Source organism: Panulirus ornatus, chromosome 55, assembly GCF_036320965.1.
Source record: "Panulirus ornatus isolate Po-2019 chromosome 55, ASM3632096v1, whole genome shotgun sequence".
Classification (NCBI taxonomy): Eukaryota; Metazoa; Arthropoda; class Malacostraca; order Decapoda; family Palinuridae; genus Panulirus; species Panulirus ornatus.
This window is the reverse complement of record NC_092278.1, coordinates 30,969,427-30,987,100: the sequence shown is the minus strand read 5'-3', so window position 1 is coordinate 30,987,100 and position 17,674 is coordinate 30,969,427. Positions and strand designations below refer to the sequence as shown.

The 17,674-nt window shown below is 41.4% G+C and overlaps 1 protein-coding gene across 1 annotated transcript in view; it reads right to left on the bottom strand.

The window, feature by feature from the left end:
• Positions 1–17,674, bottom strand: part of LOC139765640 (receptor-type tyrosine-protein phosphatase S-like) — a 113,618-nt gene that overhangs the window by 85,606 nt on the left and 10,338 nt on the right. The window contains exons 3-4 of the mRNA XM_071693328.1: positions 13,360–13,396; positions 2,844–3,139 (exon numbers count right to left, since the gene is read on the bottom strand). Of these exons, the coding sequence (XP_071549429.1) occupies positions 2,844–3,139; positions 13,360–13,396 (333 nt within the window). The remainder of the gene's footprint in view (positions 1–2,843; positions 3,140–13,359; positions 13,397–17,674) is intronic.

Genomic DNA, 17,674 nt, shown 5'->3' with positions numbered 1-17,674 from the left:
TGGATTGAATCAGGGCATGTGAAGCGTCTGGGGTAAACCATGGAAAGTTGTGTGGGGCCTGGATGTGGAAAGGGAGCTGTGGTTTCGGGCATTATTACATGACAGCTAGAGACTGAGTGTGAACGAATGTGGCCTTTGTTGTCTTTTCCTAGCGCTACCTCGCACACATGAGTGGGAGGGGGATGTTATTCCATGTGTGGCGAGGTGGCGATGGGAATGAATAAAGGCAGACAGTGTGAATTGTGTGCATGTGTATATATGTATATGTCTGTGTGTGTGTATATACATGTACACATTGAGATGTATGGGTATGTATATTTGCGTGCGGGGACGTGTATGTATATACATGTGTATGAGGGTGGGTTGGGCTATTTCTTTCGTCTGTTTCCTTGCGCTACCTCGCAAACGCGGGAGACAGCGATAAAGCAAAATAAAAAAAAATAATATATATATATATATATATATATATATATATATATATATATATATATATATATATATATATATATATATATATATATATATATATATATGGAAGTGGGGAGCCGGAAATCATCCCTTCTCATTTCTAATTTTCCAAAAGAAGGAACAGAGAAGGGGGCCAAGTGAGGAGGATATTCCTCAGAGGCTCAATCCTCTGTTCTTAACGCTACCTCGCTAACACGAGAAATGGCGAAAAGCATGAAAAAAGTATATATATTTTCATACACATTCGCCATTTCCCACGTTAGCGAGGTAGCGTTAAGAACAGAGGACTGAACCTTAGAGGGAAAATCCTCACTTGGCCCCCTTCTCTGTTCCGTCTTTTAGAAAATAAAAATCCACTCCCAGAAATCTAAAACACTTCACTTCCTCCAGTTTTTCTCCATTTAAACTTACCTCCCCATCAACTTGTCCCTCAACCCTTCTGAACCTAATAACCTTGCTCTTGTGCACATTTTCTCTAAATTTCTACTTTCACACAGTACCAAACTCAGTCACCAACATCTGCAGTTTCTCACACGAATCAGCCACCAGCGATGTATCATCAGCGAACAACAACTGACTCACTTCCCAAGCCCTCTCGTTCACAACAGACTGCATACTTGCCCCTCTCTCCAAAATTCTTGCATTCACCTCCCTAACAACCCCATCCATAAACAAATTAAACAACCATGGAGACATCACACACCCCTGCCGCAAACCTACATTCACTGAGAACCAATCACTTTCCTCTCTTCCTACACGTACACATGCCTTACATCCTCGATAAAAACTTTTCACTGATTCTAGCAACATACCTCCCACACCATATACTCTTGATACCTTCCACAGAGCATCTCTATCCACTCTTTCTTATGCCTTCTCCAGATCCATAAATGCTACATACAAATCTGTCTGTTTTCTAAGCATTTCTCGCATAAATTCTTCAAAGCAAACACCTGATCCACAAATCCTCTACCACTTCTGAAACCACACTGCTCTTCCCCAATCTGATGCTCTGTACATGCCTTCACCCTCTCAATCAATACCCTCCCATATAATTTCCCAGGAATACTCAACAAACTTGTACCTCTGTAATTTGAACACTCACTTTTATCCCCTTTCCTTTTATACAATGGCACTATGAATGTATTCCACCAATCCTCAGGCACTTCACCATGAACCATACATACATTGAATATCCTTACCAGCCAGTTAACAAATTAATTAAGAAGTTAATAAATTCCACTGCAATAACATTTATTCACTCATTATTGAGTAGCGCAAGGAAACAGATGAAAGAATGGCTCAACCCACCCACATCCACATGTACATACATACAGGACCACACATGCACATATAAATATCTACAAATTTGAACGTACACATACATATGCATACACAGACATATACATACATACATGTACATATTCATACTTGCTGCCTTCTATCATTTTCGGCGCCACCCCGCCACGCATGAAATAATACCCCGCTCCCCTTGCGCGCGCGCGAGGTAGCGCTAGGAAAAGATAACAAAGGCCACATTCCTTCACACTGAATCTCTAGTTGCCATGTGTAATCGAAACCACAGCTCTCTATCCACATCCAGATTCCACAGACGTTTCCATGTTCCGCCCCGGATGTTTCACATGCCTTAGTTCAGTCCACTGACAGCACGTTAACCCCAGTATACCACATCGTTTCAATTCATCCCATTCCGTGCACGCCTTTCACCCTCCTGCATGTTGAGGCCTCTCTTGATCGAAATATTTTTCATTACATCCCTCCATCTCCGGTTTGGTCTCCCTGTTCTCTTTGTTCCCTCCACTTCTGGCACACACATCTTTGTCAACCTTTCCTTACTCATTCTCTTCATTTGTCCAAACCATTTTAACACACCCTCTTCTGCTCTCTTTACCACGCCTTTTTTATTCCCGCACACTTCTCCTATCCTATCATTACTCTTTCGGCATATCATCTTTAAACATTACATTTCCAACACATCCAACTTCATTTCTACAACCGTATCTATCGCCCATGCCTCACAACTGTATAACATTATTGGGACTACTATTCCTCTAAACATACCAATTTTTGCTCTCAGAGATAGCGTTCTTTCTTTCCACACATTCTTCATCTCCCCCACAACCTCCGCCCCCCTCCCCCAACCTATGACTCACTTCCGCTTCCATGGTTCCATTCGCTGCCAAGTCCACGCTTAGACATCTAAAATACATCACTTCCTCCATTTTTTTTTCTTTCACGTCCACTCTCATCTTCCTCCTTTCACACACTTTTCCAAACTCAGTCACCAACTTCTACAGTTTCTGACTGGAATAAGCCACTAGTGCTGTATCACCAAGAAACAACAAATGACTCACTTTTAATGGCTGGTTTTTTAGAGTAGCTGGGCACAAGGCTTGCCTCTATTTGACCGTCTTGCTGGCCACTGGCGCAGTAGGCCCGCACAGTATAGTCGTCAGGGGATACTTTGTACAGCAAAGTGATATCCGGGATCTGACTTTGTTGGGATGAGTTCCTCGTCTGGCGTCCGGCGGAGGACCTACCCACACCTGATGACCCGATAGGGGGCAGGACTGTGGGGTTTGATCGAGGCGTGTGTGAGTGGTTTCCGGCAGGAGACTCGGTCGCATCAGATGACTCATGGTGTTCACGCCTGTGGACAGTAGTTTGTACTTCTTTAAAACAGTTGTGAATGTTTCATATTTTCAACATAGTCTAGAAGAACTTGGACCAGGGAGAGAACGTGGTAGTGAAAGTAAGAAAAAGAAATATGATAGGAACAGAAACTTAGATAAATATGACAGAGTGCGTCTGAGACTAATGATCACACGTCACTAAGATGATGATATTTATTTTCAGGCCCTCTCTCTCTCTCTCACTGTGTCCCATCCTCATTACTATTTACATTAACTCGGATCTAATTTCATAAGCCATTTATCACACCAACTTTGAAGGTTTTCTACGTTCCCGCCCCCCTTGACGGAATCCTCCTCGATCCTCATTCCAGTGATGTCCTTGTCATCATCTGCACAAATATTCAGCTACGAGTCCAAGCCTTCTGGTAAGTCATAGCGTCTCCTCTGCAGGAAGTCATCCATTTGCTCTCTGATTATCTTTTCCGACACCTGGCTGACCACACTCGTCAGGGAGACGTGTCAGTGATCCAGCACCTTTCCTGTGTCGACTTTCCTATAAACAGGCAGGACAGGTGACCTCCTTCACCTCCTTCATTAAAATCCTGGTACTTTACCTTCTTTCCAGTGGCACCTCAAACTTAACATTTCGTCAGGAGTGTCAAGTGTAACTGTACCACATATGGAGCAATTTCAGCGGGACCAGGAGCCTTTCATGATCAAGACGCTTTCAATATTATGTTAATGTCTTTTCCAGATGTATCAATGCTTTCCAGTACCTTGCCTCCAGCCCATCTCATTCATGTTAGGGTTATTGTGTCCTCCACTGTGTAAGCAATTCTGAACTAGTCATCCAGTTCCTGGCATAGCCTTAGTCAAGTGATGTCATCGCTAGCCAACAAACCGTTCAAGTTCACGGTGCGTACCCTGTAGTAACCTGGAAGAGAAGTTCTGCGTACCCTGTAGTAACCTGGAAGAGAAGCTCTGCGTACCCTGTAGTAACGTGGAAGAGAAGTTCTGCGTACCCTGTAGTAACCTGGAAGAGAAGCTCTGCGTACCCTGTAGTAACCTGGAAGAGAAGTTCTGCGTACCCTGTAGTAACCTGGAAGAGAAGTTTAAGCAAAGTGAAATTAAGGCAGAGTTCGAAGCCTGAACTGCCGAGAGGTTAAGACAAAGGGAAGAGATGCAGAGTTTGAAGATGGCGCTCCGTGACCTGACCCTTATTATCATCCCCTCCAGAGCCTATCCCCCCCCCTACAATCCTTGTCTACCCCTCCCTCGCTTGCATCTCCCCACATAACGTCACTCCCACATCCGTCCAATGCCCAATACCTACCCCAATCCACCCCAAGTGGTACCCTCTCCCCACAGCCTATTCCCCCACGGCCCTTCCTAAACCTCATCATGTTCACCCTACCCCTCAGCCCCTCCGGCCTGCTACCTCCTCTCACCCTCACCCAAACTCCCTGTCCCGTCCCTTCACCACGGTCTCCCCACCCTCGCCCACATTCCAAAACCTCCTCTAAGTCTACGTCGCATTTCAAGCAACCGTCCAGCCGAACCCTTCCTCCTTCCTTATGGGACCACCACTCCACACCACCACATCAGCCTAACCCACGAACAGTCGATCTGCAGTATTCAGCGACTTGCAAGAAGAGAGCGGGAGAAGACTGTTCTGTCTTCACAGGCGACTCATTCGTAAGCAATTTAGGTAAACACTCGGTGGAGAATTGGACAACTAAGAAACCGTTCCACGTCTACCCTGGCGCCAGAATTTCCCACCTTCAGCAGAAAACGAAAGACATTCAAGGACCAAGTCAAAAGTCGTGTTTCGTGGTGAATGTTGGCACTAACGACGTTTACCACAAGAATTCAAATTTAGAAGTCAACGTAGATGACTACAACGAGCTGATTGGCACCCTGAAAGAGAGAGAGAGAGAGAGATCAGTGAACGCTGTTATAGTTGGCGCTTCCCCCCTGACTCAATGTAGGTAACTACGCACCAAGTAGATCGCTTGGTGTAAATGAGAGATTGAACCGCTTGTGGTGTACGGATCACATCGGTTGTTGAGATCCGTGGTTCGAATTCATAAAATACAAGGAACTATATACGAGAGGGAGGGCATCCACCTCAACAAAAAAGGAGAAGACTTGTTAGCGATGCGAATCAAAGATCAAATTGCCTTATAGTTACAGAAGATTTTTTTTGTTGTATTTGTTGTTGTTGTTGTTGTTGTTGTTGTTGTTGTTCTTGTTCTTGTTCTTGTTGTTGTTGTTGAGACCCCGGTAGAGGTCGGTGTGTTGATTGCATCAAAAGGACGATTGAGGTCATACAAGGAACGCCAGATCGAATCCCCTCCCCCGACACCACCAGATTAGTCAGGGACATAGCTCATTGGGGGCTCTTCACACGTTGATATCATTCGTTCAATACAAACATTTTTGAACAGGAAAAACAGCGACATGATCAGCGCGCGCACTTTACCAGACTAAAAGTCATTTGCAAGGGACAGAGACGATGTAGGAAATCATCCATCTACATTCTGATTGCCTGCGTCCAGTGCGACCTCTCTGTTGTTCAGCGACTCTTCCCAGTCTTTCTCTCTTACAGATGGGCATGACGTATACACCATCTCCACTCCCTCGGCGAGCCTCGTCTTTCTCCAAAGTCGTGACCGAAAGAATTTGAAAAGGTTTGTCAACTGTATCAGTACACAGCTTCATCAGGTCCATGAGTCATAATGTATAGGTCAAGTTCCTCTGGTATTATCTTAATGTCTCTTCTGGATATCTCATACTTTCGAATACTTCTTCCCCATTCCATCTCATTAGCTTTGGGATTAGATTGTCTTCCGCCATAAAAGCATATCTGAACTTTTCATTCATCTCTTCTCACATCCTTCCATCATCCCTTACAATTCTCCCCTCTGAATCCCTTCACCTATTCACCTGCTCTTTGATTTACAGTCCACTCCTGTTAAGTTCACGGATGAGTTGTGGATTCCTTCCTGACCTCTTTACAATATCTCAAACATTTTCTTTTGGCCCCCTTTTTTTTGTATCGTGGTAGAAGACTTGCCTGCGAGTTTGTATCCATTACAATGATCGAGATCAGACGAGAAGCTTGAAATAGCTTTCTAGATCGAGATGATCGAAGCCGTCAGTTATTTTCAATGCTGTGTTAGATCACCTCCTTATCTCCTCTTTCTCATAACAAATTGATTCAAGTCGTTTAAGTGACACTCATAGGATTTGTTTTTCAGGCAAGGAATCAAATCATCTCGGTAATTCTACTCTGTATTCTCTCCATTTTGTCTATGACTCTACTTTTTCAAACAAGATGACCAAAGACTGAGCACAATATTCAAGATGGCAACGCACTAATGAACCGTAAAAAGTGAGAATGATTCCCCCTATACTGAGAGTTGAAAGTCCTAACTGTGACTCCAAGAACAATGAACGCTTTGTATATTGATTTTTGATTTTTTTCTCCTCACTTTAGCACACCATAGATTCTTACGCTTAAATCATATTTTCTCATTTGCCTTCTGTATTTCAGCAGATTCATATATTTTTTCTTTTGCCGCTTGTCTTCTCGATTTTACTACCGATGAATAAAACTTTGCGCTACAAAAACGCATGAATTCATTTCTCACCCGTGAGTGCTATCCATCAGTTTCTCTACGTCAATTTGAAGTGGCAGAGATTCAATGTCAGTTGTACATTTATTTACCGACTTACTGTCGTGTGTGAATGTTGATATCTTACAGTGCAACTCATTATTAATGTTAGTGTTATCCATGAGAAAGAGAAATGGTCTCAAGACTGATCCCTGTAGCACAGCAGTTCTTACAGCTAACCATTCTGAGGTTTGCTTGTTACTCACTCCTTTCTTTTTCATCGATCAACTAACATCTTAACCACTGAAGTATAACCTCATCTATGCCATGTAGTTAACTTTTGCTCGTAACCTTCGATGCGGAATGTTACGGAGAACTTTTTGAATATAGATATCAAATGCTTTACTTCCATCGTTCTTGTTTAGTATATCATAAAGGGAGTGAAGCAGATCGAACATGAGCAATATCGCAGATTCTATGCTGAGAATCGTATAATAAGTGGTAGTCATCTAAATGATTTTACATCTTTGTGTCGAATAATGATTTCACGTCAGCTTGGTAACTGCAGACGTTAAGCTAACTGGACGATGATTTTTGGGCCATGACATACTGCCTTTTATGAATACCGGTGTTACACTTGCAAGTTTCACTTCCCCTGGAACTTTCCCTGTAGCAAGTGACCTACTGAAAAGAGCAGTCATGTCATTTTTCGCCTTTTTTCATCCTCCTCAGATAAAACTTATCCGGAGCTGTCGTTTTGTTTACTTTCATTCCTTTTATTGTTGACGGAAAATCTTCAAACTTTGTCAATATGTCGCAGAATATTTTTTCTTTCTTTAACATTGGAAATAGATTCCGGACGTAAGTGATGTCTTCCGTCGTAAATGCAAGAAAAAAAAAGGATTTCTTTTTGCCATGATTTCATTGTCCGGTCAATGAAATTAATGGACCAGTTGAAGAGGTAATGACTTTCTTGCTTTCATCATAACTATAAAACACTTCAGTTCTTTTTCTTATACAATTTTCAGAAATGTACTTTTCATATGAAAATGGCGTTTACTTCGACGTATAACATTCTTTATTCAAATATATATATATATATATATATATATATATATATATATATATATATATATATATATATATATATATATATATATATATATATATATATATATATATATATATATATATGTATATATATATATATATCTTTTTTTTTTTTTTTGCTTTGTCGCTGTCTCCCGCGTTTGCGAGATAGCGCAAGGAAACAGACGAAAGAAATGGCCCAACCCACCCCCATACACATGTATATACATACGTCCACACACGCAAATATACATACCTACACAGCTTTCCATGGTTTACCACAGACGCTTCACATGCCTTGATTCAATCCACTGACAGCACGTCAACCCCGGTATACCACTTCGCTCCAATTCACTCTATTCCTTGCCCTCCTTTCACCCTCCTGCATGTTCAGGCCCCGATCACACAAAATCTTTTTCACTCCATCTTTCCACCTCCAATTTGGTCTCCCTCTTCTCCTCGTTCCCTCCACCTCCGACACGTATATCCTCTTGGTGAATCTTTCATCACTCATTCTCTCCATGTGACCAAACCATTTCAAAACACCCTCTTCTGCTCTCTCAACCACGCTCTTTTTATTTCCACACATCTCTCTTACCCTTACGTTACTTACTCGATCAAACCACCTCACACCACACATTGTCCTCAAACATCTCATTTCCAGCACATCCATCCTCCTGCGCACAACTCTATCCATAGTCCACGCCTCGCAACCATACAACATTGTTGGAACCACTATTCCTTCAAACATACCCATTTTTGCTTTCCGAGATAATGTTCTCGACTTCCACACATTCTTCAAGGCTCCAGAATTTTCGCCCCCTCCCCCACCCTATGATCCACTTCCGCTTCCATGGTTCCATCCGCTGCCAGATCCACTCCCAGATATCTAAAACACTTCACTTCCTCCAGTTTTTCTCCATTCAAACTCACCTCTCAATTGACTTGACCCTCAACCCTACTGTACCTAATAACCTTGCTCTTATTCACATTTACTCTTAACTTTCTTCTTTCACACACTTTACCAAACTCAGTCACCAGTTTCTGCAGTTTCTCACATGAATCAGCCACCAGCGCTGTATCATCAGCGAACAACAACTGACTCACTTCCCAAGCTCTCTCATCCCCAACAGACTTCATACTTGCCTCTCTTTCCAAAACTCTTGCATTCACCTCCCTAACAACCCCATCCATAAACAAATTAAACAACCATGGAGACATCACACACCCCTGCCGCAAACCTACATTCACTGAGAACCAATCACTTTCCTCTCTTCCTACACGTACACATGCCTTACATCCTCGATAAAAACTTTTCACTGCTTCTAACAACTTGCCTCCCACACCATATATTCTTAATACCTTCCACAGAGCATCTCTATCAACTCTATCATATGCCTTCTCCAGATCCATAAATGCTACATACAAATCCATTTGCTTTTCTAAGTATTTCTCACATACATTCTTCAAAGCAAACACCTGATCCACACATCCTTTACCACTTCTGAAACCACACTGCTCTTCCCCAATCTGATGCTCTGTATATGCCTTCACCCTCTCAATCAATACCCTCCCATATAATTTGCCAGGAATACTCAACAAACTTATACCTCTGTAATTTGAGCACTCACTCTTATCCCCTTTGCCTTTGTACAATGGCACTATGCACGCATTCCGCCAATCCTCAGGCACCTCACCATGAGTCATACATTCATTAAATAACCTTACCAACCAGTCAACAATACAGTCACCCCCTTTTTTAATAAATTCCACTGCAATACCATCCAAACCTGCTGCCTTGCCGGCTTTCATCTTCCGCAAAGCTTTTACTACCTCTTCTCTGTTTACCAAATCATTTTCCCTAACCCTCGCACTTTCTTTCATATTATTCACCACTTCCCGCGTCAGCGAGGTAGCGTTAAGAACAGTGGACTGTGCCTCTGAGGAAACATCCTCACCCGGCCCGCTTCTCTGTTCCTTCCTTTGGAAAATTAAAAAAAAAACGAGAGGGGAGGATTTCCAGCCCCCCTCTCCCTTCCCTTTTAGTCACCTTCTACGACACGCAGGGAATACGTGGGAAGTATTCTTTCTCCCCTATCCCCAGGATTAATATATATATATATATATATATATATATATATATATATATATATATATATATATATATATATATATATATATATATATATATATATATATATATATATATATATATATATATATATATATATATATAATTTGCTATACATACATTGGCAATGTCATTGTTCTCTTTGAGTATCCTATATGCTACTTTCTTAGACAATACATTTTCTTTCATTCTATTCGTTCATTTATTTTTATTTTGTTTTATCTCTTTATTTCATCTTTCCGCCATTCTGTCTTTGGCTTGGCAAAAGACAATTTGTAACGAATTGGCGCGTGTCCCTTCTACTGCTTAGAAAGTTTTATTGAAGCTGTTCTAAGATATGGTGGCTATATTGTTATGGTGACAATATTGTCGTCGTGGTTATATTGCCATGTTGACTATAAAGTCAGTGTGGCTCTATTGCCAGTTGAATTAATTGGCATTCTAGCTTTATCATCCAAATTGTTTTGATTGACGATATCATGCTAGATTTACTTGTCAAGACCAAAGGGAAGTCATTTAGATTTATATGTTTAAAATCTGGTATTTTCTCGCGACTTTCATGTCAACCAACATCAGAAAAAATTTCTAAAGTTAATCCAAAATCAACCTTTTGGAAATTTCTCCAACCCCAATATTATCAACGAGATCTTTGTTTCAATGTAACACTAACTCTAAGATATTTTCGATCACCGACAGGTTTCTTAACTAACTGGACTGGAGCAATTTACTCTCAGAATTACTTTTCACTTTCAGTCCTGCAATTACTCTCAGGCCTTCCCCTTACCCTCAAGCTTACCCTGTTCCCATACACCATCTATTTACTGTCGTGAGCATATCATAGTTTCTCATCAGTACCTGCAATATGATATACCTACCTTGTACTGTCATGTGTTTACCCTGCACTGTCACAGGTCTACCCCTGTACTGTCATGTATTTACCCTGCACTGTCACAGGTCTACCCCTGTACTGTCATGTGTCTACCCTACACTGTCACAGGTCTACCCCTGTATTGTCATGTGTCTACCCTGCACTGTCACAGGTCTATCCCTGTACTGTCATGTGTTTACCCTGCACTGTCACAGGTCTATCCCTGTACTGTCATGTGTCTACCCTGCACTGTCACAGGTCTATCCCTGTACTGTCATGTGTCTACCCTACACTGTCACAGGTCTACCCCTGTATTGTCATGTGTCTACCCTGCACTGTCACAGGTCTACCCCTGTACTGTCATGTGTCTACCCTGCACTGTCACAGGTCTACCAGGTACTGTCATAGGCCAACCCTGCACCGTCAGTTCTACTCTGTAATGTCACAGGTCTTCCTTGTGGTATCACAGGTCTTACCTGTGCTGTCACAGGCCTACCTTGTATTCTAACAGGTCTACACTGGTCGTTCATAGGTTTACCTTGTACTCTCACAGGTTTACCTTGTATTCTCATAGATCTACCCTGTATAGGAATAACGCTCACTCGAAAAGATCTACCCTTAGCTAAGAATCTTATCTCTTTTCTCCCCCTTTTGTGATCTAACCTTTTGACTTTCCCAAACAAGGCATTTAGTCCCACAGGTCTACCAATGCTCTGCCAAGCCTATTCCTTACTCTTATAAGCCCATTTCTAACTATGATGGGCATTGGTTTCTTTTATATATGTCTATTTGTAATAGTCCTATTAATCCTACTGACCCATTAATTCTTCAACTTATACCTTTCTGGACTTATTCCCTTGCGCACCTTTTGCACCTACAGTTTTAACCCCTCTTCAATCATAGGCCCACCTGTTCGTCAGGCCAGTCTCATTGCTCACCGTGAAGCAACAGTGATATCATCAAGTCTACGGTGAAATCTCCCTTTAATATACTCTTCCCTCCTCCCTGTCCTGTTCGCGGCAAGTATAACACCCTCTGAAGTAGGATGGCCTCACTCCAACATAAATACTCTAAACAAATACTCTAACGTATACCCCAGTTCCTGAAAAGGCATTTCAATCAAACGTTCTTCATTTTCTCCCAATTCTTTGAATATTCTCAACCCTCGATATAAGAATATGCCTCCCTGCCACCCAGCTCCTTCCACTGTACTTGCTCGTGCAGAGTTCTCATCGCAGTACCCCTTCACCCAAACCCTACCCCCCAGAAAACCACAACGAGAGATGCTGCAAGACCTGATATTTGCAGCATCAGATATCATGACCGTTTCTAGTTTGACAGAAATACCAGTACGGAAGGCGCAGAAACTGACCGGGGGTTGCTAGAGTACGCCATGGGAATAGGTGCATATGTCAAGTCGCGGAACAACCCATACAGTTTGAGTCTTCCAAGTGTCCTCTTTGCTCTGCGTGCTCTGCGTGTGACAGACCCACAGTGGGGAACTGTGTTGACACTACAGCTACATTTTGTCACGTCTTTATGTTACAAGGTTTCAAGTAACCGTCGATGAAATACTGGATTCTAAAGTTATCAATATTCAATGTGATATGCAGGGTTCCCGTCTTGTTCCTATCTTTGTATATTCCGTTGCATATTGCCAGTATCGTACCTCTCTGTATATATCATGCCTTCTGCTACCTCACTCCAAACACGGTTTCAACCCATCCCCAGAACACTTCATGCAACTGCCTTGAAGAAGATGAAGACACCGAACTCTTACCACTTGCTTGCCCTGCACTCTCTGCACATAGACACACACACACACACTTCACGACACTAGCTGTGGTCCTGCCCGCAGGACGTGAGACCAACATCCTCAGCGTTGTAGGAGCCTCATAAGGATAGCAGGGACTCCTGCACTATCCCAACGCGAGCAACAATGATCCGTACCGTCGTCAGCTGCTATCTGACAGTGGACGCCATGCTCCCCTTACTGCCAGCTATAGCGCAAGGGATTACAAAGCCCTCCGTACATCCCCGTGTTTACTATTACGTTTGTGTCACGTATCATAGTTGCCAAAAATAAATCGTCCAACTTTTCATACGTAACTGCGGATTCGGTCCATAATCTGTATGTTACACATGATGCTTTTGATGTCCCCAAGAACCTTCTCTGTAAAGCTTTCAACACAAGTACATTCCTTGTCATTGTATGTGTTTCAGACGACGCATTTGACCTTCCTTTGTTGCTGCCATCAATGTCGCCATCTTCTCTGTGTCATCATTCTTGTTAACAAACGCACTCTTGGCGTTTAGTGTCATAATCGCTTTTTTTTTTCTTTTTGGTCCGACCCAAGGCCATTGGAGCCCACTTGTCACCCTCCTGCGTGCATGTGTGCTGTTTCCTTGCCTTCCGCCTACCACTAGACATGTAGCCTTTACCATGATATCAATGAAATACTTTGTATATCTAGACAGATAGATATAATTATAGAATGAAAGAAACAAACACAACGTCCGCTTTTAACTTACTGGAGCTGTGAGCTGAAGGTCAGGATTGCTCTGCCAACTGTAAAGAAATGTAACATTTTTAGTGGGTTTTACAATGAATTCCTTTATATCATTATATTGTATTCATTGCCATTATATTTACCCTGTATACATCATCATAATAACTGTCATATCAATATCATCCCCAATCTGATGCTCTGTACATGCCTTCACCCTTTCAATCAATATCCTCCCATATAATTTACCAGGAATACTCAACAAACTTATACCTCTGTAATTTGAGCACTCACTCTTATCCCCTTTGCCTTTGTACAATGGCACTATGCAAGCATTCCGCCAATCCTCAGGCACCTCACCATGAGTCATACATACATTAAATAATCTTACCAACCAGTCAACAATACAGTCACCCCTTTTTTTAATAAATTCCACTGCAATACCATCCAAACCTGCTGCCTTGCCGGCTTTCATCTTCCGCAAAGCTTTTACTACCTCTTCTCTGTTTACCAAGTCATTCTCCCTAACCCTTTCACTTTGCACACCACCTCGGCCAAAACACCCTATATCTGCCACTCCACCATCAAACACATTCAACAAACCTTCAAAATACTCACTCCATCTCCTTCTCACATCACCACTACATGTTATCACCTCCCCATTAGCCCCCTTCACTGATGTTCCCATTTGTTCCCTTGTCTTACGCACTTTATTTACCTCCTTCCAAAACATCTTTTTATTCTCCCTAAGATTTAATGATACTCTCTCACCCCAGCTTTCATTTGCCCTCTTTTTCACCTCTTGCACCTTTCTCTTGGGGAAGAGCAGTGTGGTTTCAGAAGTGGTAGAGGATGTGTGGATCAGGTTTTTGCTTTGAAGAATGTATGCAAGAAATACTTGGAAAAGCAAATGGATTTTTATGTAGCATTTATGGATCTGGAGAAGGCATATGATAGAGTTGATATAGATGCTCTGTGGAAGGTAATAAGAGTATATGGTGTTGGAGGCAAGTTGTTAGAAGCAGTGAAAAGTTTTTATCGAGGATGTAAGGCATATGTACGTGTAGGAAGAAGAAAGTGATTGGTTCTCAGTGAATGTTGGTTTGTGGCAGGGAAGCGTGATGTCTCCATGAATGTTTAATTAGTTTATGGATGGGGTTGTTAGGGAGGTGGATGCAAGAGTTTTGGAGAGAGGGGGCAAGTATGCAATCTGTTGTGGATGAGAGAGCTTAGGAAGTGAGTCAGTTGTTGTTCGCTGATGGCGCATCGCTGGTGGCTGATTCGTGTGAGAAACTGCAGAAGCTGGTGACTGAGTTTGGTAAAGTGTGTGAAAGAAGAAAGCTGAGAGTAAATGTGAATAAGAGTAAGGTTATTAGGTACAGTAGGGTTGAGGGACAAGTCAATTGGGAGGTAAGTTTGAATGGAGAAAAACTGGAGGAAGTGAAGTGTTTTAGATATCTGGGAGTGGATTTGGCAGCAGATGGAACCATGGAAGCTGAAGTGAATCATAGAGTGGGGGTGGGGGCGAAAGTTCTGGGAGCCTTGAAGAATGTGAGGAAGTCGAGAATGTTATCTTGGAAAGCAAAAACGGGTATGTTTGAAGGAATAGTGGTTCCAACAATGATATATGGTTGCGAGGCGTGGGCTATAGATAGAGTTGTGCGGAGGAGGGTGGATGTGCTGGAAAGGAGATGTTTGAGGACAATATGTGGTGTGAGGTGGTTTGATCGAGTAAGTGATGAAAGGGTAAGAGAGATGTGTGGTAATAAAAAGAGTGTGGTTGAGAGAGCAGAAGAGGGTGTTTTGAAATGGTTTGGTCACATGGAGAGAATGAGTGAGGAAAGATTGACTAAGAGGATTTATGTGTCAGATGTGGAGGGAACGAGGAGAAGTGGAAGACCAAATTGGAGGTATGAGGATGGAGTGAAAAAGATTTTGAGTGATCGGGCCTGAACATGCAGGAGGGTGAAAGGCGTGCAAGGAATAGAGTGAATTGGAACGATGTGGTAGACAATGGTCGACGTGCTGTCAATGGATTGAACCAGTGCATGTGAAGCGTCTGGGGTAAACCATGGAAAGTTCTGTGGGGCCTGGATGTGAAAAGGGAGCTGTGGTTTCGGTGCATTGTACATGACAGCTAGAGGCTGAGTGTGAGTGAACGAATGTGGTTGTCTTTTCCTAGCGCTACCTCGCGCACATGCGGGGGGAGGGGGTTGTTATTTTATGTGTGGCGAGGTGGCGATGGGAATGAATAAGGGCAGACAGTATGAATTATGTACATGTTTCCTTGTTTTAGGTATGTAGATGATGTTCTTTGTGTTTGGCCAACACATGAAAATTTACAAATATTTCTCCCCTTACTGAACAATTTAGTACCTTCCATCAAATTTAGTGTAGAAAATGAAAATAATGGTATGTTACCATTTTTAGATTGCATGATCCATAGACAAGAAAAGAAGTTTAAGTTTAGCATATACAGAAAACCCGCCAATGTATGCTCATATATCCATTATTACTCATCTCAACATGCCAGAGTTAAATTATCATCATTTCAATCTATGTTCCTTAGGGCATCACGTATTTGCAGTCGAGAGTTTATTGATGATGAGTTTGAGAAGATATATTCTATTGGATCTAAGTTAAAGTACCTTAGATCTTTCATTGATAAATCCCTTAAGTTAGCAAAGAAATCATTTTATAGAGTTGAGCCCGAACCTCCAATTGACACCAAGAATCTTTTAGTTCTCCCTTTTGATAATAATTTTACTTTGCTTCCCATGTTGCTTAAATCCCTTAATGTAAATGTTGCCTTTAACAACAATGATACTATAAAGAATATCTTAATCAGGAATTCACCAGAAAATTCTCTTGGATGCATCTATAAAGTGCCTTGTGGAAACTGTGATAAAGTTTATGTTGGTCAGACTGGTAAGGATCTTTCTGTTAGACTTAAGCAACATAAATATAGTATAAGAACGGGACAAGAATCAAATGCCTTGTTTAATCATGTTTGAAACTATGATCATTGTCTTAACTGGAGTAACGCCATCTCAGTTATTAACTCTAACTCTATTACCAAGAGAAATATCATTGAATCTTCTATTATTAAATACACAAAGAATTATAATCTTAATATTAGTGATGGTCCATACAAATTAGATAACTTTATTGTTGATAAGATTTGTAAAATGATAAGTTTATGAACGCTCGTTGTATGTTTTGGACAATCACATGTTTTACCAAATGGCGTCCTAGCTTCATCTCTTCGATGTATATCAACTGACTGATGTGATTATTACACGAAAGTGCACTTGGGAACTTTTCGTGTTTCATTTTCCCACTGGACTCATAGGAATATATATATATATATATATATATATATATATATATATATATATATATATATATATATATATATATATATATATATATATATTATCCATGGGGATATGGGAGAAAGAATACTTCCCACGTATTCCCTGCGTGTCGTAGAAGGGGAGGGAGCGGGGGGCTGGAAATCCTCCCCTCTCGTTTTTTTTTGATTTTCCAAAAGAAGGAACAGAGAACGAGGCCAGGTGAGGATATTCCCTCAGAGGCCCAGTCCTCTGTTCTTAACGCTACCTTGCTAACGCGGGAAATGGCGAATAGTATGAAAGAAAGAATATATATATATATATATATATATATATATATATATATATATATATATATATATATATATATATATATATATATATATATATATATCTTCTTTCTTTCTTTCAAACTATTCGCCATTTCCCGCGTTAGCGAGGTAGCGTTAAGAACAGAGGACTGGGCCTTGGAGGGAATATCCTCACCTGGCCCCCTTCTCTGTTCCTTGTTTTGGAAAATTAAAAAAAAAAACGAGAGGGGAAGATTTCCAGCCCCCCGCTCCCATATATATATATATATATATATATATATATATATATATATATATATATATATATATATATATATATATATATATATATATATATATATACATGTATTTCCAGCACATCCACCCTCCTGCGCCCACGCCTCGCAACCATACAACATTGTTGGAACCACTATTCCTTCAAACATACCCATTTTTGCTTTCCGAGATAATGTTCTCGACTTCCACACATTCTTCAAGGCTCCCAGGATTTTCGCCCCCTCCCCCAACCTATGATTCACTTCCGTTTCCATGGTTCCATCCGCTGCCAGATCCACTCCCAGATATCTAAAACACTTTACTTCCTCCAGTTTTTCTCCATTCAAACTTACCTCCCAATTGACTTGACCCTCAACCTTACTGTACCTAATAACCTTGCTCTTATTCACATTTACTCTTA